The 21,757-nt window shown below is 46.4% G+C and overlaps 1 protein-coding gene across 1 annotated transcript; it reads left to right on the forward strand.

Moving 5' to 3' along the window:
• The first annotated feature begins 412 nt into the window (after positions 1-412).
• Positions 413-21,713, forward strand: nup205 (nucleoporin 205). Its single transcript, XM_014147943.2, has 37 exons — positions 413-663; positions 1,842-1,984; positions 4,612-4,783; positions 4,870-5,014; positions 5,151-5,310; positions 5,403-5,631; positions 5,765-6,105; positions 6,269-6,385; positions 6,607-6,744; positions 6,847-6,997; positions 7,176-7,378; positions 7,535-7,717; positions 7,877-7,927; positions 8,003-8,212; positions 8,446-8,683; positions 8,904-9,093; positions 9,295-9,497; positions 10,944-11,108; positions 11,359-11,598; positions 11,833-11,982; positions 12,131-12,202; positions 12,561-12,718; positions 12,816-12,896; positions 13,789-13,980; positions 14,323-14,629; positions 16,297-16,445; positions 16,540-16,731; positions 16,922-17,043; positions 18,318-18,583; positions 18,723-18,793; positions 18,949-19,077; positions 19,187-19,310; positions 19,716-19,882; positions 19,977-20,106; positions 20,734-20,862; positions 21,094-21,149; positions 21,415-21,713. Exons 1-37 carry the CDS (start codon positions 636-638, stop codon positions 21,565-21,567), a joined length of 5,955 nt encoding a protein of 1,984 aa, XP_014003418.1. The 5' UTR covers positions 413-635; the 3' UTR covers positions 21,568-21,713.
• The last annotated feature ends 44 nt before the right edge of the window (positions 21,714-21,757 follow it).

Raw genomic sequence — 21,757 nt, forward strand, 5'->3', positions numbered from 1 at the left:
TAAAGAAAAAATAAGACCTCGCCTGAAAATAACTGTAAAAATATATATTTTAGGACTTTTCCCCTGCATTATTATAATGTAAATAATCACATTTTACACTGCATTGTATTTTTTACTCTGGCACTAAAGCCAAGGTGCCTCAGAGCAAAATCTACAGAATTCGAGTTTAACCAGAGATAATTCCGAGGAGATGGGAAACTACATATTAAACGTATTCCCGCCCATTATGTACGTTGGCCATTTTGTCGTCAAAGGGCCGCGCGGAACAAGGAGGACAAGGAAACCACTCCTTCAAGGAGTGAATGGGAGTCAATTGGGAGCTGGCTTAAAAACTCAACATTAGCATACATTTCGTGAACAAGAAGTACAACATCACACATATTTTCCAAGATGTGAGATAATTAATCGGTTCTCTGTAATATCGTACAGTTTGGAATCGTGACATTACGTACTTTAGAGGAAAATATGAAGGTTTTTCGACTCATACCCTGACTTTGAGAAGGGATTGCGTGTGACGATTAGGTTAGCATCTTTGTGACGCAGCATGACAACGTGAACGCGATTTGTCAACAGTCTGCTGGGTGGGGCGTTATAGGTTCCCTATCTCCTCCTTTCTCTAATATCTCTGTTTTAACATGGCGGCGCAGATGGCGGTAAATTCAGGTATGGGCTTTATTTTTCTGTTATTTCAAATAATAGAGTGGTGAGAGGTTGTTTATGGTTATTTACCAACCAATCACAATACACGTTTGTTGACGAGGTATTTTAATTGTATAAAACACGGTCTGATTACATAACGGGGAATCTGTGTCAAGTTCAGACAGTCAGGACAGGAGCGCTAGTAGTTAGCTGACTGCTATGCCATGGTCACCTCGCTATAACGTTAATAACATGCGTGGGTATGTTTCATTTAAAATTCGATGAAACAACCAAATGCATTTATATGAAGCAAACGTCCTACCAGTTCAATACAGAGCTTAATTAGCTAGTTGCCTATTGCTAGCTTCAAGAGGTCGCTCACCAGGAAACGAATGTAAAGGTATCACGTGCTAACGTATCACGTTAATTAGCTACTGTAGTTAACTAGGTAAACAAAATGTAAAATGCCCACACACCGGTTAGCTAGATAACTTAATCATAGTCTCAACAATGTGCGACTAAACTGTTGTTCACACTGCAGGCCCTAATGCTCAAATCCGTTTTGGAATACTGTCTGTCCAAACAGCAAAGTTACAAGTGACCAAATCGGATTTGTGTGTTAAGACAGAGGTCATTTGCTGACATGGCTACTCTAGTTGGCATAGTAACGACGGGTGTGTGCGCAATGGTGTAGGATGATTGGTGGTGCACGTGTTTTCTATCACTCAGAAGTTATGTAGCAAGCTAAGGTGACAACAATGCCTGCCATGGACGTTTTTCAGTTGTTTGGAATGTTCAAAATCATAATGTAAGAACAATTTTTAAAGCCTCAAGGATAAGATCATCCAACTTTCAAAACGAGGCCCTTTTGGCTTGCCACATCTGTCAACTAGATAACTGTAACGATTAACAAGCTTGTTAGCTACCACATGTTCTTGTCAAACTGTCAACAGAGTAGCTAGCAAGCAACATCAACAAGATATGCCCCAAAAAGTTTAATGGCCATTAATCAGATTTTGTATTTGACTTCAAACCACCTACTTCCATGTTCTTTTTGGTTGTTCAGACTGCAGGATAAAAAACACATTGATTTGAGTCACTTCAAACTGCCAATGTGAACAAGGCTTATGAAATGCTCTGAACACGTTGTATAGGCTAGACACATAAGACACTGACTGATTTGACTTGTGTCCCCCTATAAGGAGCCAGTCTGTGGGGCCCGCTGAAGGAGCTATGGGACACAGTGGAGGGTGCAGTGTGGAGGAGGCAACCAGAGAGCGTCCACCTCCTAGACCTGCAACTCAAGAAACACAAGCCCAATTTCCTCTCACTCTACAAGAACCCGGTGAGATGCTGTCAGAAGCTAGGTTTCCATCCAATTGGCAAGATTTTCATGCAAATATTCAAAAATCTGCATAAAAAGAGTATGCACATTTCCCAAACAAAGATCTGTTTCCATCAAATCACTCTGTGGGGTCGGGTGAAAGCGGATTTTTTCAGGGATACAGTATTCTTCTTCAGTAGTCTTTTTATGCTTGCTACGTTACCATCAAAATGACATGATGTGGATAAAAGGCTGTGCGTAATGACTAGAGGTCGACCGATTACGATTTTTCAACGCCGATACCGATTATTGGAGGACCAAAAAAAGCCGATACCAATTAATCGGCCAATTTTTTTTTACATTTTTATTTTTTTACTTATTTATTAGTAATAATGACAATTACAACAATACTGAATGAACACTTATTTTAACTTAATATAATACATCAATAAAATCAATTTAGCCTCAAGTAAATAATGAAACATGTTTAAATAATGCAAAAACAAAGTGTTGGAGAAGAAAGTAAAAGTGCAATATGTGCCATGTAAAAAAGCTAACGTTTAAGTTCCTTGCTCAGAACATGAGAACATATGAAAGCTGGTGGTTCCTTTTAACATGAGTCTTCAATATTCCCAGGTAAGAAGTTTTAGGTTGTAGTTATTATATGAATTATAGGACTATTTCTCTCTATACGATTTGTATTTCATATACCTTTGACTATTGGATGTTCTTATAGGCACTTTAGTATTGCCAGTGTAACAGTATAGCTTCCGTCCCTCTCCTCACTCCTACCTAGGCTTGAACCAGGAACACATCGACAACAGCCACCCTCGACGCAGCGTTACCCATGTAGAGCAAGGGGAAACAACTACTCCAAGTCTCAGAGCGAGTGACGTTTGAAACGCTATTAGCGCGCACCCGGGTAACTAGCTAGCCATTTCACATCGGTTACACCAGCCTAATCTTGGGAGTTAACAGGCTTGAAGTCATAAACAGCGCAATGCATTGCGAAGGGCTGTTTCAATGAATGCTTACGAGCCTGCTGCTGCCTACCATCGCTTAGTCAGACTGCTCTATGAAATCATAGACTTAATTATAACATAATAACACACAGAAATACGAGCCTTAGGTCATTCATATGGTCGAATCCGGAAACTATCATCTCGAAAACAAAACGTTATTCCTGTTACAGTGCACAACCTTCAATGTTATGTCATAATTACGTAAAATTCAGGCAAGTTAGTTCGCAACGAGCCAGGCGGCCCAAACTGCTGCATATACCCATACTCTGTTTGCAAGAGAAGTGACACATTTTCCCTAGTTAAAAGAAATTCATGTTAGCAGGCAATATTAACTAAATATGCAGGTTTAAAATACTTTAATATACTTGTGTATTGATTTTAAGAAAGGCATTGATGTTTATGGTTGGAGCAACATGTACCTAAGCGATTATATGCAACGCAGGACAGGCTAGATAAACTAGTAATATCATCAACCATGTGTAGTTAACTAGTGATTATGATTGATTGTTTTTTTATAAGATAAGTGTAATGCTAGCTAGCAACTTACCTTGGCTTCTTACTGCATTTGTGTAACAGGCAGGCTCCTCGTGGAGTGCAATGTAAAGCAGGTGGTTAGAGCGTTGGACTAGTTCACCGTAAGGTTGCAAGATTGAATCCCCGAGCTGACAAGGTAAAAATCTGTCGTTCTGCCCCTGAACAAGGCAGTTAATCCACCGTTCCTAGGCCGTCATTGAAAATAAGAATGTGTTCTTAACTGACTTGCCTAGTTAAATAAAGGTCGGGGTCCAAAAATACCGATTTCAGATTGTTATGAAAACATGAAATCGGCCATGCCGATTAATCGGTCGGCCTCTAGTAATGACGTAGTGCACATAAAAATAACTTTGTGGTTAAATTCCCATGTACCGAATAAAATAAAGTTTAATTGGTTTCCATTGCATTTTCAACTCTACTGATGGTTTTGATACAATGTATTTTGCATTATATAGTGAATTTGCCGACTGGTCTTGGCACATGCGCTCTAGCCAACAGCTTGCAAATACAGTACGGGTATAGCCTACATGATGAGATTATTATGGACAAAAGATTATTTTTATTTGTCAAAAGGCAGCCATGCGTCATTGATCATGTCACCAGAATAAGACCCTCGATATTTGTTGGAAAGGAGCATAAAGCGTATCACAGTGCACTTTCACCACCCTGTGAGGTTTTTAATAACTTATTTCATCTGTAGCCTAATAAACTGCATGCTTTCCCGAGTCGTAGTGGGAGGACCACACAACATATCTCGCGTGACTCCAAGTTTACTTCTCTCATGATGGTTATTTATATAAATATTTTCTCATAATTGTTTCCACTGCCATTTTTTGCATAGTTAATTTTACTGAAACCAAGATCCCACCTTGTCTAGCGAATTTAATTTTGTCGACATTTGGTAAGTTTACCAACAAATTTGCTGTTTCCATCAGGCCTGTTGTGACATTTTTATCCGACATGTCCTTTACTCGCATAAAAGGTTGGATGGAAACCTGGTTACAGAGACGCCAATAATTTGACTGATCTGCAAGCCAAGCGGGGGTTGCTAAAGTTAATTTGCTTGATGTTTTCTCTTTTTGTGTTCTTTAGCCAAAGAGTGCAGAGCAGAGGGAGAAGGTGCGGAAAGCCAGCACAGAGGGCATTGCCATCCAGGGCCAGCAGGGGTCACGTCTCCTCCCCGAGCAGCTGCTTACAGAGGCCTTCATCTTGAGTGACCTCTTTGACATTGGAGAGCTGGCAGCCCTGGAGCTGCTGCTGGCAGGTAATATATACCGCAGTGAGCACCTTACCGATGGAGATTAACACCGGCAGGATGTTTGTTTGTAAATATTACTTATTTTTTTTCAGGTGAGAACCAGCAGCCCCACTTCCCAGGTCTGAGTCGAGGGCTGGTTGCAGTGCTGCTGTACTGGGATGGAAAGCTCTGCGTGGCCAACTCCCTACGCTCGCTCATCCAGTCCCGCCATGGCAAGACCTTCACCTTGGAACTAAGGTACGATCTATTTCCCTGTCTACTTCCTACATCAATATTGTTCAGACCAGTATTTTTTTTTCTGCGCCTTGATGATTGAACAACAGATGACTGTTTTCCTCTGCTCTCTGACTTGGTTGTGTGTGTTCTGCCCCAGTGGGGAGCTGGTGGCCCTCACCACACGCTTCACAGATGAGCTGATGAGCCAGGGCCTGACGAGACGCCTACTGACGCTGGTGTCAGAGATCAATGTAACGCGGGAGTTTGAGCGCCTGCAGAAAGAGCGAGGCCTGGGCAACGAAAAACACAGGAAAGAGGTGAGGAAGCCCTTCTCAGAGGAATTGTATCATGAACAGAAGAGGTTTGTCTTTCTTCCCTCACACGTTCGCACATTGTCTTTCTCTGCCAGGTATCGGACCTCATCAAAGAGTGCCGGCAGGCACTGGCAGATTGCCTGTTTGCATGGACCTGCCAATCACCTCTGGATAAGGATGACACCCTGGCCCTTATTGCCCACCTTGAGACGGTGACAGTGGAAGCTGATGGCTCATTGGACAGCGTGAATCTGGCTCTCGTCATGGCACTGCTGTACTGTCTGGACGTCAGCTTCCTGGAGCAAGGAACAGAAGACAGAGAAGGTTAGATTTGCCATGTATTCTGTTGCCGTGTTACCTGAACATGCTGCAACACAGCAATGTAGACCCTCAAATTGTGTAGACTACTTCTATGTAAATATTACACAAAAATTGTTTGTGTGTGTGTGTAAACCAGACCTCCTCCAGGCCCTGCCCTTGCTGACAGAGAAGCAGTACGTGTCTGCAGTACACAGTCGTCTGGTGGATGGGAGGCCCTGGAAGCTGCCTGGGCTGCAGGCTGTGTGTCGGCTGGCCTGGGCCCTGGCCCTGCATGCCCTCTCCCAGCTGCCCCAGGGCTCAGCCCTGGCAGAGTTTACAGAGGCAGATGAGGCACTGGCCGACCAGGCCCTGCTAGGAGGTGTCTTCCTCTTCATGACAGAGGGCATGCTGGGATGTGAGGGCTTCACTCATGATGAATTCTACACCCGCCGCCTCCATTCCCTCATCACCGACTTCCTGGCACTCATGCCCATGAAGGTTAGAAATGCCACCAGTTTTAATTTGTGGCTGTGCATTGGTGTGTTTGAGTGTGATAGGAATTTGAATATCGTGTAGTACTCCTTTTTTCAGGGTGAAGATATTTATTTCCTTTACGCAGAAGTGTGTATGTGCAAGTTTCAAGGTGTGTGACGTCTTGCAGGTCAAGCAGCTGCGTAACCGTGCTGACGAGGACGCCAGACTGGTCCACATGTCTCTGCAGATAGGCAGTGAGCCTCCGTCCTCCCTGAGGAAAGACCTGGACCACCTCATGATCCTGGTCAGCCTTCATGACCCCACCCACCCACTGTCACTAGTGGATTTACATGGGGCTTTCTTATTGCTCTATGCTGTGAAAGTGACTAGTCGTTTGCTAGCAATTTACATTGCGACATGACGCACTGGAGAGAAGGGGGGGGAAGAACAGCGAACATGACCGTTGCTTTCACAGAGTAGCATTCGCTAAGCATATTTGTCTGACTTCTTTCTGTGTGTTTGTAGATCGGAGAGTTCTATAGCAAGGACCCGTTTGGGCTGGAGCTGGCTCTGGAGTTCTGGTGCCACCCTGAGTCCCTCCAGCACACCTCCCTCCAGGGCTCCTACCTGGGCATGGCAATGCAGAGGCCCCCACACAAACAGGTAAGATCATCTTCCACATCCCCCTTCCACCCTAGATTAAAAAGTAACATAATTTATTCTCCAATGGGACCTTTTTATTACAGCTTGTGTTCTGTGCCACAGGTGGTGCTGTCTAAGTTTGTGCGTCAGATGGGGGACCTGCTGCCCCCCACCCTGTACATCCCTTACCTGCGCATGCTGAAGGGCCTGGCCAACGGCCCCCAGTGTGCCCACTACTGCTTCAGCCTGCTAAAGACCAACGGGGCCCCACACGGTAACTAAACACTCTCACCTGCAAGGCCCTGTATGAATCTGTAAAGATGTTCTCACTAATGGTTTTCCCCAGGGCTTGGCACTAGGTCCTTTCTTGTTCACTAGCTAAAGATAAATGCAGCCTTCATTCACAGGTTTTTAAGGATATCACCAGATAATACATTGGACTGTTTGTTTAGGGGATAACATGCAGGTGACCGGCAGCCCTGTGTCCTGGGAGCACTTCTTCCACTCCCTCATGCTGTACCACGAGAACCTGCGCCGAGACCTGCCTAATGCGGATGCCACACACTACCGCCTCCCGCCAATAAGGGGCATCACACAGAGGGAGCTGGACGGCCTGACCTCTTTCCTGCAGCTGCTCTGCACCATCATTACCTGGGTATGAGGTGGTTTGCTGAAGACTGGTCTGAACAGACAATAAACACATAAAGCATGTTAAAACAAACATGAGGGTCACAGTCACAAGCGGGGATTGAAATTAAGCTGTCATAAGTCTTTTGCCAAGGTGATATCTCATTTGACACTGTGTTTTCAGAGTGAGAATGCCCGCCTGGCCTTGTGTGAGCACCCCCAGTGGACCCCGGCTGTGGTGATGCTGGGTCTGCTGCAGTGCAGTGTGCAGCCTGTCCTCAAGGGGGAGCTCCTGCTCTGCCTGGCTGCCTTCGGCAAGTCTCCGGAGATAGCTGCCTCCCTCTGGCAGTCACTGGAATACACTCAGGTAAGTCAGGTGTATAGTGAGGAAGAATGAAAATCTGTAAAAACACATGTCTCGTACATAAGTATTGATAGTGCGTCTGAGGTGTTGGTCTGGTGTTGTCTGACCTACCAGGTTCGCTTACAAAGTGCCAAAGCTCATGTTCTGCTCATTTCTATGCAGATTCTTCAGACAGTGCGGGCCCCTGGACAGAAACAAGCTGCTGGGATTGAGGTGAGATTTTGCCTGCATATGTTGTTTGCTTGTACACATGTATCTGTTTGTAACCTTTCTCCTTGCCCCTCTCAGGTGGAGCTGAATGAGATTGAGTCGAGCTGTGAGGAGTATCCTCTGACCAGAGCCTTCTGTCAGCTCATCAGCACATTGGTCGAGAGCGCCCTGCCCGTCAACCTGGGGGCGGGGCTCCGTGCGCCAGGATTCCAGCCCTACCTGACCTTCCTGCGTGACGCTGTTTTCCTTCCCTTCCCCACCAGAGCCTACCGCCGAGCTGCTGAGAAGGTATGGGAATCTCTCCACAGTTGAGGTCCCTTGTTGGTGACATTAGATGGGAACTGGATAAGACCAGTTTCTGTGGTTGAGGATCACGTTTAGCTAGTGAAATTCATTACAACTCATGTCAGCACTTGCTCTCAGATGGCATAGAAGTGTGTTTTGCTACAAATACTTCAGTTTTGTCTCACTCTCCACCCCCTCTCTCCCATCTCCTCTCCACCACATATGCCCTCTATCAGTGGGAGGTAGCAGATGCTGTTCTGGAGGTGTTCCACAAGCTGTTGCGGGACTACGAGCCCCAGCCCTCAGACTTTGTCCAGGAAACAGTGGAGCTCCAGGGGGAGCAGGTGCTGGCCCACAAGCCCCCCGGCCACAGCCTCATGTTCCACCTGCTCAACGACTCGCCCACCCTCACCCTCTGCCTCAGCCTGCTGGAGGAGGGCGTGCGTCAGCTAGACACCTACGCCCTCTTCCCTGGTCAGTACACACACACCTGATATAGCTGTTTTTCTTTGTTTTTACACTGTTGACTTCCCTGTTAGCATTGTACAAGGAGGGGAGCATTTGGGTTTAAGTTGAGAACTGATCATATTTTCTTAGGTCACATTGTTGGGTGGCTCACCATTTCCAGTATCTTGAGATTACATTTCTTTACATCCACTCATCACTATTGGTTCTGTGACTGTCCGACTTGCAGGTAAAAAGCAGCTGGAGTCCGCGGTGTTGCACTGCCTGTGTCTTCTGGACCTGGCCCTGCAGAAAGAGGTGGTGTTCATGGACCTGCTGAGGGAGAGCCAGGCCTCCCTCATTGTCTCCCCCCTGGAGCAGCTCCTGCAGGGCGTCAGCGCTCAGAGCCGCCGTGCTGACCACATCGTCAACATCGCCAGGTACTAGAACACTTATCTCACCAGGGACTACACATGAGGAGACTTATGCAGAAATGTTGACTTTGAAGTTGAAGTACATTGTCCCTGTCAAATGAAAACAATACAGTAGAATTCCCCCTCTAGCCCAGAAAGGCCCATAGCCCTACCATACCATACCATGCCTTCACTTCTTATTCCCGGGTTTGTGTTTGTCCCTGGCAGGTACCTGTACCACAGCAGTTCCAACCCGGAGGCGGCCTTCCAGAGTGCTAAGATCCTGCAGAGGATCGCCCGCTACCCCAACATCCAGAACCGACTGGTGGGAGACTTCACACACGACCAGGCTGTGAGTGACAAGCTGATGGCTGGCTTCGTGGAGTGTCTGGACAACGAGGGGGCTGAGGAGGGACTAGAGAAAGGAGACGGTGAGTCACACTCTCCTTCTATCAACAATGTTTATCTCTGAGTGTGAAAGATGTCCAACCTGCCCATCAAAGATCGACTGCCCCTAAAAAGCAACATCTCGTTTTAAAAACAGCCTTTGTTGCATCCATATGAGTCCGAAACATTCATTCTAGTGTCAAAATTGACTACAATGTGGAAATAGGATAATTTTGGTCATAAAGTCAGTCTGGTCCAAAACTTGGATTTGTGAGATGATTATAGGAACAAATTGTATATCACGGAACGAAGGGTGCCGTAACAGTTTTCCTTGGGTTTATTTCAATCCTGCCCACAACTGGCAGCACCCAAGTAATCATAAATTCGGAGCGCAGCTGCACGTGACTCAATCGTAATGCCCATTGTCAATTTGGTTTGACATTCGACATCCCTATGGGGATAGTTAGGGACCATCAGTAAATTACACAATTTACATGGGACAATATTTATTAAAATTTCAATGACTTAAAAACCTTAAACCAACTATAGAAATTGTAGAAATTCATATACAAATATTGAAAGCATTTTATGTGACAACCAAAATATGTGCAGCATGAAAATATTGTCCCATTTACGTTGTGTAATTTATTGACTGGCCCCAGTGATAGGCTATCCAATGCCAATTTTGCCACGGTTGCACAACAGCTAATTGGCAAAAGAAGTTGGCTAGCACTAGCTAGCATAGAGGACTTCAAAACTTGAAAACAGTCTAACCAGATCACCTAGAAGGGTGAGTGACTGTAAAGGCGTCCTTATGCTACCCATCCGAAACAGTTTGGAACAGTTTGTATTATGATGACGTTTTGGTTTTACGTTAAGGGTTTTTTCGACTGTTCGTGGACAATTATTTTATTTTTTAATCTTGAGGCAAGCTGAAGTTCGGTAGCCGAAGTCTGTGCCCCCTTTTTCGGTGATTGGTAGGGATTCTTCAATGAAGCGCTTGTTGTCACTCAACGAGATTAATCGTCTTCATGTGCAATTTTACATCTAAGTGAATTTATTAGCGACTAAGGTCACCTCGGCAAAATTACGTATTTATTGAGTTAGAATAATTCGGGCTATTTTGGGGAAGCATATACTGGCTACGGCATCTCAAGATGGACAAACAGTACTATTGCCGAAGGTCTTTTGAGGGAGTATGTGAGCACACTTGTTCGGTTCACCTAGCAGAGTTTGGCTAGGCGCCAACCAAACTGAAGAATGTTGAAGGCTTAACTGTGTACTGTTTTGGCAGAGGGAATTTACAAACGCATGCCACGTGCGAACATGCACACGAGACCGACACATTAACAACCCTCCCCAAGACAACTGTAATTTGGCTTCAGTCATGGCTGCTGCATTTCTTAATGACCAAGCCCATTCAGTCACTTTGCTCAGCACATCTGTTCAGTAACTCCAATTCACCACCTCTCCTCTCTCTCTGCCCCCAGACTCTGAGCCAGCGAAGAAGGAAGCGAGGATCCGCCACGAGACCCAGATCCACATCCTGAACCTGCTGATCACCTCCCTGGAACTGAAGACCCCCAACCTGGCTCTCTACCTGCTGGGCTACGAGGTCAAGAAGCCCATCTCCTCCACCAACCTGCAGGACGCGGGTCAGTCCCTGCTCTTTTCTTTACATCAGGGCTGTATTCATTAGGGCACACCGTAGAAAAAAAGTTTTGCAACTAAATATTTTAAACTAGGGTTTGTTCAGGTAGTCCCTCACTGTTTCAGTTTATTTTCTTCTGTTTGGTACGACCCCGGCTTTCATGACTCCACCAACTTACCGTTGTAAAAAAGTGCATGTTTATTAAGTTCTTAGCATCAACAGGCTAACAAGAAAAAATCTTCTCTCTGTATCAGGTGTGCTGGGGTGCCCACGGAGCTGCCTACATGCCATCCTTAGTCTGCTGCAGAGAGGCAGTGAGAGACGCTCGGGTCCCGTGCTCACCAGCCAGGCCCCACACCTGGCTGAGCTATGTTACCAGGTGATCTACCAGCTGTGTGTGTGCTCGGACACCTCAGGCCCCACTATGCGCTACCTGAGGACCAGCCAGGACTTTCTGTTCACCCACCTGCAGCACCTGCCCTTCATCCTGCCAGGTGAGCTCCTCACTGGCATCTCAATACACCTCCTATCCTGGTCTCCTCTCCTTCATCTGCACTGAATCTGAAAAAACAGGATAGGTGGAAGTATTATGGCAGATGCCAACCAGGGCATTTGTACACCTACAAAGACTCCGTCATCCTTCTTAACTGAGCTGCCAAAGAGGAAGGAGACTCCTCGGGGTGTCACACTCTTGTCTCTAACCTGTGTCCCTCCCTCTACCCTCCCAGGTGATGAGATCTCCGCCCTGTCCCAGATGTCCTGGCTCATGAAGACAGCGGCCATCGAACTCCGAGTGACATCACTCAATCGCCAGCGCTCACACACCCAGCGCCTCCTCAACCTGCTGCTGGATGACCAGCCTCGCACTCAGCACGCAGGTAACCACTACGACACACACACACACACACACACACACACTGTAGAACTTGCAATCTTTGGGATGAGTTGTTGTTCATTGATGTAACTAGGATATGAGCAAAAGTGGAAAAGCAGAAGGTGTTACAGTTGATCTGTTTCTTTAATCAGCGGATGGGGAGACCGGCATGGAGGAGAGCAGATCTGTCAGTGGATTCCTGCACTTTGACACCGTCTCCAAAGGTTAGTTCTAGTTCTTCACACCAACATATCTAACTGTGAACCATATACAATCTGTCACTATAGGCCCTTTTGTATTGTAAGTTGCGGAAGTCAAGAGCTGGTCTTGTGGTCCCGTGTGGCTCAGTTGGTAGAGCATGGTGTTTGCATCGCCAGGGTTGTGGGTTCGATTCCCACGGGGGACCAGTACGGGGAAAAAATAAAATAAATAAATGTATGAAATGTATGCAGTCACTACTGTAAGTCGCTCTGGATAAGAGCGTCTGCTAAATGACTAAAATGTAAATGTTTAGCTAGTTGCGCCGTACCGTATCATTTTATGGCGTACTCATCCGCTGTCCATGTGTGACGACGTCATCAGTGCGTAGGAAGCTCCTCAGCGTGCTGGATGCCATTAACTTCAGCCAGGATGTGCCAGAGCTGCTGCAGCTGGACTTTTTTGAGCGCACTCAGATCGAGCAGGTCATCGCCAACTGCGAGCACGTCAACGAGCACGGACACACCGTCTGCAACGTCAAGGTGGGCCTGGCTTTCAGTTTGCATATGTAACACAACCTTGTTTTCAATGCATTTTTGTTACTATGTCATTTTTCGAATGATGTCGTGATCTCCACAGTTACTCCATCGAGTCCTGGTAGCGGAGGTCAACGCCCTTCAGGGGATGGCAGCCATTGGACAGAGGCCACTGTTGATGGAGGTGAGTGCTGGCAGTGTGATTTAGAGCAGGGGTTTTTGAACTGGGGTCCGTGCTACTGCAGGGCGTCTGTGTTTTTCTTTTCTTTTTTCTGAAAACGAATAATTTGATGAATATCACAAGCTGCAACAGAATATCATCGTGGATACTATTTTTGTCTCTGCGTCTAGTATGAAGGAAGTCTGAGGTAGTTTCACGATCCAATGCTAACTGGCGTTACGCAATCAATCAATTTTGATTTATAAAGCCCATTTCTCATCAACAGATGTCACAAAGTGCTTATGCAGAAACCCAGCCTAAAACCCCAAACAGCAAGCAATGCAGCTATAGAAGCACAGTGGCTGGGGAGGTGGGAAGGAGGATGGGGGGGGGGCTAACATTAAAGAGAACCCCCCCCCCAAAAAAAACCCCGATAGTCTATTGCTTTGATATGTTTGAGCAGAGGAACACAGGATTAGCCATGGCAAAATGCATAGGCTTTCAGGAAATTAGCTTTAAAAATGCTACATTTTCTCTCGGTTCAATGGAAAAATGTATAGCATTGCAGAAAATTGGTTTAACAGCAACATTTTCTCTATGTCGCCAAGATACCTTCCTAGCTAATATACTATGTTAGTTTACACTTCCAATAATTGGTGGGGTGGTCAAAATAATGAAACAAATCTATTCATTTGAGAGATTGACTACTTCTACTGAAACGTGATATTACATTTTTGCTAACATTTGGTGGGGGTCACTGGACAAAAGTTTAAAACCCCTTGTTCAGAGTATAGTATGGTCTTTTCCTTGCAAAATGATGTTCAGGAGCGTGAAGCGTTACAGAACATTCAGAAAGAAACGTTCTGACTGTTTCATCTAACTGAATAAACCCTTGATGTGTGCGCGCACTCCCCAGGAGGTGAACTCCATCCTGCAGCAGGTGGTGGAGAGGAATCGTGTGCGTCGGAGCCTGAGTGCCAAGCGCCATGCGCTGCAGTCATGGAGAGGTCTGGTGGAGACCCTGCTCACTGCCTGCCCTGCAGACCTCATCCCTGCAGACGACAGACAGATCATAATCAGAGACCTGCTGCTGGACCTGCACGACAAGGTATGTGTGGACGTGTTTAACTATACTTGTGGGGACCAGAAGTCCCCACAAGAATAGTAAACGTACAACATTTTGACCAACTGGGGACATTTTGTTAGTTCCCACAGGGAACAGGGCCAAATGCTGTTTCTAGAGGGTTTAGGGTTAGAATTAGGTTTACTGTTAGGAGCTAGTGTTAAGGTTAGGTCTTTGGGTTAGGTTTATGGTTAGGGAAGATAAGATTTTGAATGGGACTGAATTGTGTCCCCACAAGGTTAGTTATACAAGACTGTGTGAGTGTGTGGGAGAGATTGTGTGTATGGCAACTCTGTAAAATGGTCTAAGTTCTCCTTCCTCTACCAGGTGTTGTCAGAAGACTCCGCAGGAGAGCTGATGCCCATAGTAGCCGGGGCTGTGTTCACCCTCACCGCCCACCTCAGCCAATCGGTGCTGTCGGAGCAGCAGCAGGGGGCGGGGCTGGAGGGAGGCTCGTCGTCGGGCTTCGCCTCCATCGCTAACTCTGCTCTGCACCTGATCCTGAGGAAGCTGCTTGACTTCATCCTCTGTACGGGTGGTGGATTCCAGCGTCTGCGTGCACACCTGTACGGCTCTCTGCTCTACTATCTGCAGATCGCCCAGAAACCTGAAGAGCCAGATACACTGCAGCAAGGTACTGTTGAGCTACAGTATTGCTGGGCAGACACAAAAAACTTGGCAAATTATCTACTTTAGGACGCTATGTAGTAATCTGTGTATTTTCTCTGGTCATTGTTTGCAAACCTTAGTTTAGTTTATTAATTTGACCATTTTAAAAACAAGCACACACAACTGTAAAAAGACTTGCATGTAGATGAGTAAAATCATTGACGATTAAACAGAGTAAAGTCTAGGGATTTACATTGTGGTTGTCCTGTGGTAGGTAGCCTAGTGGTTAGAGCGTTGGGCCAGTTACCGAAAGGTCGCTGGTTCAAATCCCTGACCCAACAAGGTGAAAAATCTGTCTGCACTTAACCCTAATTGCTCCTGTAAGTCTCTCTTGATAAGAGCGTCTGCTAAATGACTAAAATGTGACAAGATGGCTCGGCAACACGGTTGTACACTGTATGGCATTGAAGAGATGTATAGCCAAATCAAATAATAAATACCTCTAATTTTATTATTGCAGTTATATGATCATACAGTATGTCAGACAGTTTCTAAAGTAGCCAGCCAGTCTCCCTTTCACCTCATTTAACACCGGATTTACTTAACAAAGGGCACATCTCAATAGGTGGTCCAGTTAAATCATGACATAGCACAAGTGGGTCTTCCCTCTTTTGTTTTCTATTGTTCCTCAAGCACCTGGGGAGGCCAATGACGTCACGACTTCCTTCTTTTTAATGCTGCCTAGAGAGGATGTGGTTTTTATTGGCAGAGGCAGCTCTTTCCACACGGAGGCTCCTGTATACAAGAAAGTACCTTTCCCAGCATTACTCCTGACCCTGTATAAGCACACATTAGCAACACCTGATCTGGTGTGTTGTGGTTGTGTGCATCTCTAACATGGGGAAAGTAATCAGTCAGATATCTGGGCGCAGAACCATAAATACTCCTGTAAACCAGACCCAGTGTAATCTGGGGACACCCTAGCCTGTTGAGTTCCTGAAAGCAGCACCTGCCTATGTTAGTATGTGGACTCGCCTTCAATACTACCCTGATCAGCTTATTCTGGGCTACCTGGAGCTTCCCCTACAGAAGCTTCGATAAACCCCCAACACATACAACTACTAGCGTAGTCAAAATGACATTGAATGAGGGCAGTGGCTAGCATTCTCATGGAGTCCTTATCAAGCAGCTTTCTAGCCAAAAACCTGGTGTGAGCATTAACCTACACTAGCACTTTAGTGGCCATGTTCACCCCACACGCTTCCATCAAGGATGCATCCCAGAGGTTTTGGCAGTCAGTACCTCTCCCCCTAACTCTTCTGATTTCAGAGGACCTACACAATTTATTTCTGGACCCAAAGAGAATAGCCTCATTTTTTTCCCCCCCTAAGTGCAGAGAAGATCTGCAAGCCATGTACTAATGTCAGTAAGCTCCAAACGTGTAGCGTCATCCGCATAAAGGAAAATACGTCAAGAGCAAGCATCTTTCATGTAGTTTATGTACAGTGTAGTGGCCCCATCACGCTCCCCTGTGGAACGCCACAGCTTAATGGTTTTGCCTGAGACAGTGAACCATTTACCTCAGACACTTACAAAAGCAAGAAGATTGACCTGTGTGGTCAATGCGGGAAGAGATTTCAGACCCCAGACAAACTAAAGATGCTCATCTTTGTCGTCTTTCCCTCCCTCCAGCGGGGAAGTCTATGTGGGAGCGTCTGACTGCTCCTGAGGATGGTTTCTCCAAGCTGCAGAGGGCGAACCTGGCCATCATCGAGAGCTACGGCACAGCCCTCATGGAGGTGGTGTGCAGGGACGCCTGCGACGGCCATGAGATCGGCAGGGTATGAAATCAGACACAGTATTTCATTGATTTGTTAATTGTTGTCTTGAACTCCAGCCTGCCTGTCTGACTTCCTCTGTTTCTCTCTTTGTCAGATGCTTGCCCTGGCCGTGCTGGACCGGATCCTGTCCATAGACCGTCAGAGCCAGTGGCTGCTGTACGTGTGTAACAGTGGTTACCTGCGTGTGTTGGTAGAGAGCCTGAGGCAAGACGATACAGCCCTGCAGACCCTGCTCAGCCCCCAGCCCCCGCTGCTCAAACCTCTCTACATCTACGAGAGCAAGATGGTGAGAAAGGGAAGGGAGTGCACCAACACTAACCTTAAAGGTTACAGCACTCACTGCTCTAAAACTTTTACATCTACGTGCGAGATATAAAGTGTTTATATTCATACACTCCCCCACCCTCACTTGGGAGTGTACACGCACGCACACACACACACTAAATATAACCCACTGTTCTTTGTTTGTCTGTTAGGCCCTGTTGACGCGAGTGGCTAAGACAGGCCAGGGGGCCGTGGAGCTGCTGCGCTGTGGTCTGGTGGCTCAGCTGGTGGAGTGTCAGGTGTTTGACATGGTGCCTGACAGTGACTCTCACAGGTAAGGAGGGGATGAAGAGGTAGAGAGTGAGATGGATGGAAAGAGTGAGTAACAGATTGTTCTTTGTGGTCATTCCCAAAGTAATTTTTTTCCTTAGCCATCACATATAGTGCATTCCGAAAGTATTCAGACCCCTTTACCTTTTCCAGGTTACGTTACGTTACAGCCTTATTCTAAAATGTATAATTGTATTTTTCCCTCATCAATTTACACACAATACCCCATAATGACAAAGCAAGAACAGGATTTTAGTAATTTTAGCAAATGTATTTAAAAAAAATAAGCTATCACATTTACATAAGTATTCAGACTCTTTACTCAGTACTTTGTTGAAGCACCGTTGGCAGCTATTACAGCCTTGAGTCTTCTTGGGTATGACGTTCAATCTTGGTTTCACGAGACCAGAGAATCTTGTTTCTCAAGGTCAGTGTCCTTTAGGTGCTTTTTGGCAGACTCCAAGTAGGCTGTCATGTGCCTTTTACTGAGGAGTGGCTTCCACTTGGCCACTACCATAAAGGCCTGATTGGTGGAGTGCTGCAGAGATGGTCGTCCTTCTGGAAGGTTCTTCCATATCCACAGAGGAGCTCTGTCAGTGACCATCGGGTTCTTGGTCACCTCCCTGACCAAGGCCCTTCTCCCCCGATTGCTCAGTTTAGCCGGGCGGCCAGCTCTAGGAAGCGTCTTGGTGTTTCAAACTTCCATTTAAGAACTGTGTTCTTGGGGACCTTCAATGCTGCAGACATTTTTTGCTACCGTTCCCCAGATCTGTGCCTCGACACAATCCTGTCTTGGAGTTCTATGGACAATTCCTTCGACCTCATGGCTTGTTTTTTTTCTCTGACATGCACTGTCAACTGTGGGACCTTATATAGACAGGTGTGTGCCTTTCCAAATCATGTCCAATCAATTGAACATACCGCAGGTAGACTTCAATCAAGTTGTAGAAACATCTCAAGGATAATCAATGGAAACAGGATGCACCTGAGCTCAATTTTGAATCTCATAGCAAATACTTATGTAAATAAGATATTTCAGTTTTTTTTATTTTTAATACATTTGCAAACATTGCTAAAAAACCACAACATTTTAATGGGGTATTGTGTGTAGATTGAGTTATTTGTTTTTTTTATCAATAAGTCTAATGTAACAAAGTGGGGAAAAAGGGAAGAGGTCTGAATACATTCCAAATGCTCTGTATGTATCCTTATTGATGTAACTGAATCATGTGGTAGAAATGTGAGTTGTAATATTTGACCTGTTCCCTGTGTGTCTAGGGTGTTTGGTCAGAGGGACCCTTCAGGGTTCATCCCCAGCCCTCTGGACCGCTACAGACAGATCCTGTTGCCTGCGCTCAGGTTGTTCCAGGTCATCCTCACGTCCACCACCACACACCACCAGCAGGGGGCAGCACAGGTCCTCCAGTGGCTGATCGTCCATGCCGACACCATCCAAGGGCTGCTGCGCTGTCAGGAGCTCAGTATGGGAGCGCTGCAGGAACTCTCTCTGCTCACAGGCATCATCAGCAAGACTGCCCTGCCAGGTACACACACAGCCACACCAGGGACAGTCACAACACCTAGCTGGGGCACACCCGGGTTCGGGACTAATGTGATATTATGGTGCCGGTTTTGCCAATGTCAGTTTTGTGATTGGCTGTGTGTGTGTGTGTGTGTGTGTAGGAGCTCTTGAGGGACAGGACGTGAACAGTGCAGCTCTGCCGGAGTTCCAGGGTCACATTAGCAGATTTCAGGTAGATACTGGCACGACACTAACACCCTGCCTCACTCTCCTATGTCTCTCTTCAAGACCTTCAGTCACAGCGTCAGTAGCTGGACATTTAGTCCTGATAGGTTACTCAATCCTATCCGGTATTTTGTGATGTGTAACAACATGCCTCTCCCCTAGCGTCAGTGTCTGTCTCTGCTGGGCCGTCTGGCCGGGAGCGAGAGGGAGCGACTCCTGAAGCAGGCAGAGATTGCAGCCCCCGGGGACCCTGCCGAGCGGCGGGAGGAGATGGAGGTGGCCATGCAACAGGTACGATAGAAGAATGGTTAAAAGAAAAGCAATGTAACCCGTTTCTGTTTGTGCCGTCTTTCCAACTCCTATTGTAACAATGACAGTGTTTTTGCCGTGTTGTCCCCAGGTGTGTGCTAACATCATGGAGTACTGCCAGACCCTGCTGCTGCAGAGCTCAGCCCAGGCCCAGTTCAGCATCTGTCTCTTCAGCCCCTCGGTCAACGAACCAGCCAGCCGAGACGGCCGCACAGGTTACTCTCTTTCGCTACGCCGCGTGTCGTAATAATTTGGTGGCTGGTTATATTTGTCCTATTTCATTGGAAAAATTGTTTTGTTGCTTATCCCAACTCCCCCCTGAGACACCTACAGCCAGAGTATGTGTGTGGGATAGAAATCCTAACCTGCTTCACACCTATCTATTCCTGGACAGCTACCCTCCTCTAGGTTTTCGTTCCAACCCCAGTTGTAACTAACCTGATTCAGTTTATTAACCAGCCAATTATACAAATCAGGCGCACTAGATTAGGGTTGGAGTGAACCTACAGGATGGCAGCGCTCCAGAAATGGGGTTGGAGAGCCTTGACTTTGCGCATGCTATGTTCCTCTCAATCTCCCCTGTCTGTGAATGACTAAAATCCTCTCCTGCACTGCCTCAGACCTGGCCCTGCCATCAGCCCTGTACTCTCGTGTGCCCAGCCTGGGTCTGGTTCTATTTCTGCTGAAGAACAGCGCTGCGGACTTCTTCCGCTTCCACCAGAGCCATAGACAAGCCCTGGGAAAGCTGCAGAGCCTGGAGCAGCTGCCCCCCGAAGAGCTCAAGGAGGTAAAACACACACTCGACCTCTTGACAAGGTGATGTATAAGTGCCTCAGCCCCTAACTCTTCTCTTTATCCCCGTCTCTCTGTCCTGTGTGTAGCTGTGCGCGGCCCTGGTGTCTGGTACTGGAGGAGTAGAGAAGATCTCCTCTGTCCAGAGGAGCCTCTTGGCCAAGAGACGACTGGTGCAGCTCATCAACAACAGAGCAAAGCTGCTGGCCCTCTGCTCCTGTATCCTACTATATTAAATTGAACCAGACCAGACTAAACCAGATTTAGCCAGATTAAATTACACTTAGCTACCCCCAGACCAGACTGCTGTGCAGGAGTTAGGTAAAGGCACTGAGCTAAAGGTTTATGTTTAATCTCAGGGTGGTTTTGATTTAGGGACAGGTGTCGAACAAGCCCATTCAATCTGGCCCGCGGGTGGTTTGAGTAAAACAAAAAAAGATATTAATTAATTTTATTTATTTTTTTGGTGGGGAAATTATCTAAATTGAAATGCCTAAAACCAAATGGAAACTGTAGAAGTGATAATAGACCTACATTTCTAGTCTCTTCACAAGCTAGACAGTCAGAGAGCATCACATTCCAAAAGTGATGGATAGACAATTTTTTTATTTGTACGTTTTGACGGCGAGGAAATATATAATACATTAAGTGTGGCCCTCTCGACCTCTGTGAAGACCGAATGTGGCCCGTGGTAGAAACATGTTTGACACCCGTTAAAGGATGATGTTGAGTATGATTGATGGAATTCCCTGAGCTGTAGCTGCTTCATGTAACTGGAACATTTCTTGGAAAATGCCATTTATAAGTGGTGAGTGTGAGAAATGCCTTGACCAAACCACACCTCAGATGTGATTGAGACCTGCCTGTTTGTGATGTGGCGCCACCTGGAGTACTACCTGTTGTACTGCACCCCCACCGACCCCAAAGACTCCCTAATGCCTGGCGCCAGCGCCTACAGATCACGCCTGACTGACGGTGAAGCTCTACACTGGCTCAGTTAACCCTCTGGGGTGGATTGAGATCGGTCCCCTAGGGATAGTAGACATTTTTAGTTTTTTTGGGGGGGGGGGGCGGGTTTCTGTTTTTTGACCTCCCAAAATCAGAACTTTTTTTTCATCTATATCATGACAAATGATGGGTAGCATTTTTTCCTGGTTGTGTTGATCACATCCCTTCTTACTGGTGTGCTTCTCCTGTGTTCCCCAGACTCGTTTGGACGTGCCCTGGGCCTGTCCCGAGTCAGCCAGCAAGACCTGGAACAGGTGAGTTACTTTATCTGGACTATGCTAACAGTGGGGGAGAAACATGTTTGTAAATAATCTGTATGTATGCCCCGGTCCTCCAACTGTAAGTGTCATAAAGGGCGGAGAGTGACAGGGCTTATGTCTACACCAAGTACCTAGAACAAGGGGTGATTGAGAGCACTGATTTAGAAAAAAATATGTACAGGTGACGATGCATGTATAGGAATTAGTGGGTGTGTTTTCAGCAGTAAGACTGACTCCTCTCCTCTGTCGTTGTCTCCAGCTGCAGAGTGACATGGGGGCAGGCTTCGGAGAGGCTCTACAGAGGAAGCTGCTGGAGGTGGAGGGGCTATACAGCCAGGTCCGCTCCCGATACACCTTCATCCAGGCCCTGGTACGCAGGATCCGAGGCCTGCTCCGCCAGCCCAAGAGCTGAGACACTCAACGGCCCATACATACAACAGACCTTTACAAACACACTCATGAAATGTTAAAAAATGAAAGATTTTTTTGGCTTGATCATCGCTTTTGGAGTTATGGATTTTTTTTATTGTGAAATTAAAATACTTTTCTAAAATGTAATGATTTACCAATTCATAATTGGTTCGTTTCCTCTTTTGTAACGG

This window comes from Salmo salar, chromosome ssa16 (assembly GCF_905237065.1).
Source record: "Salmo salar chromosome ssa16, Ssal_v3.1, whole genome shotgun sequence".
NCBI lineage: Eukaryota > Metazoa > Chordata > Actinopteri > Salmoniformes > Salmonidae > Salmo > Salmo salar.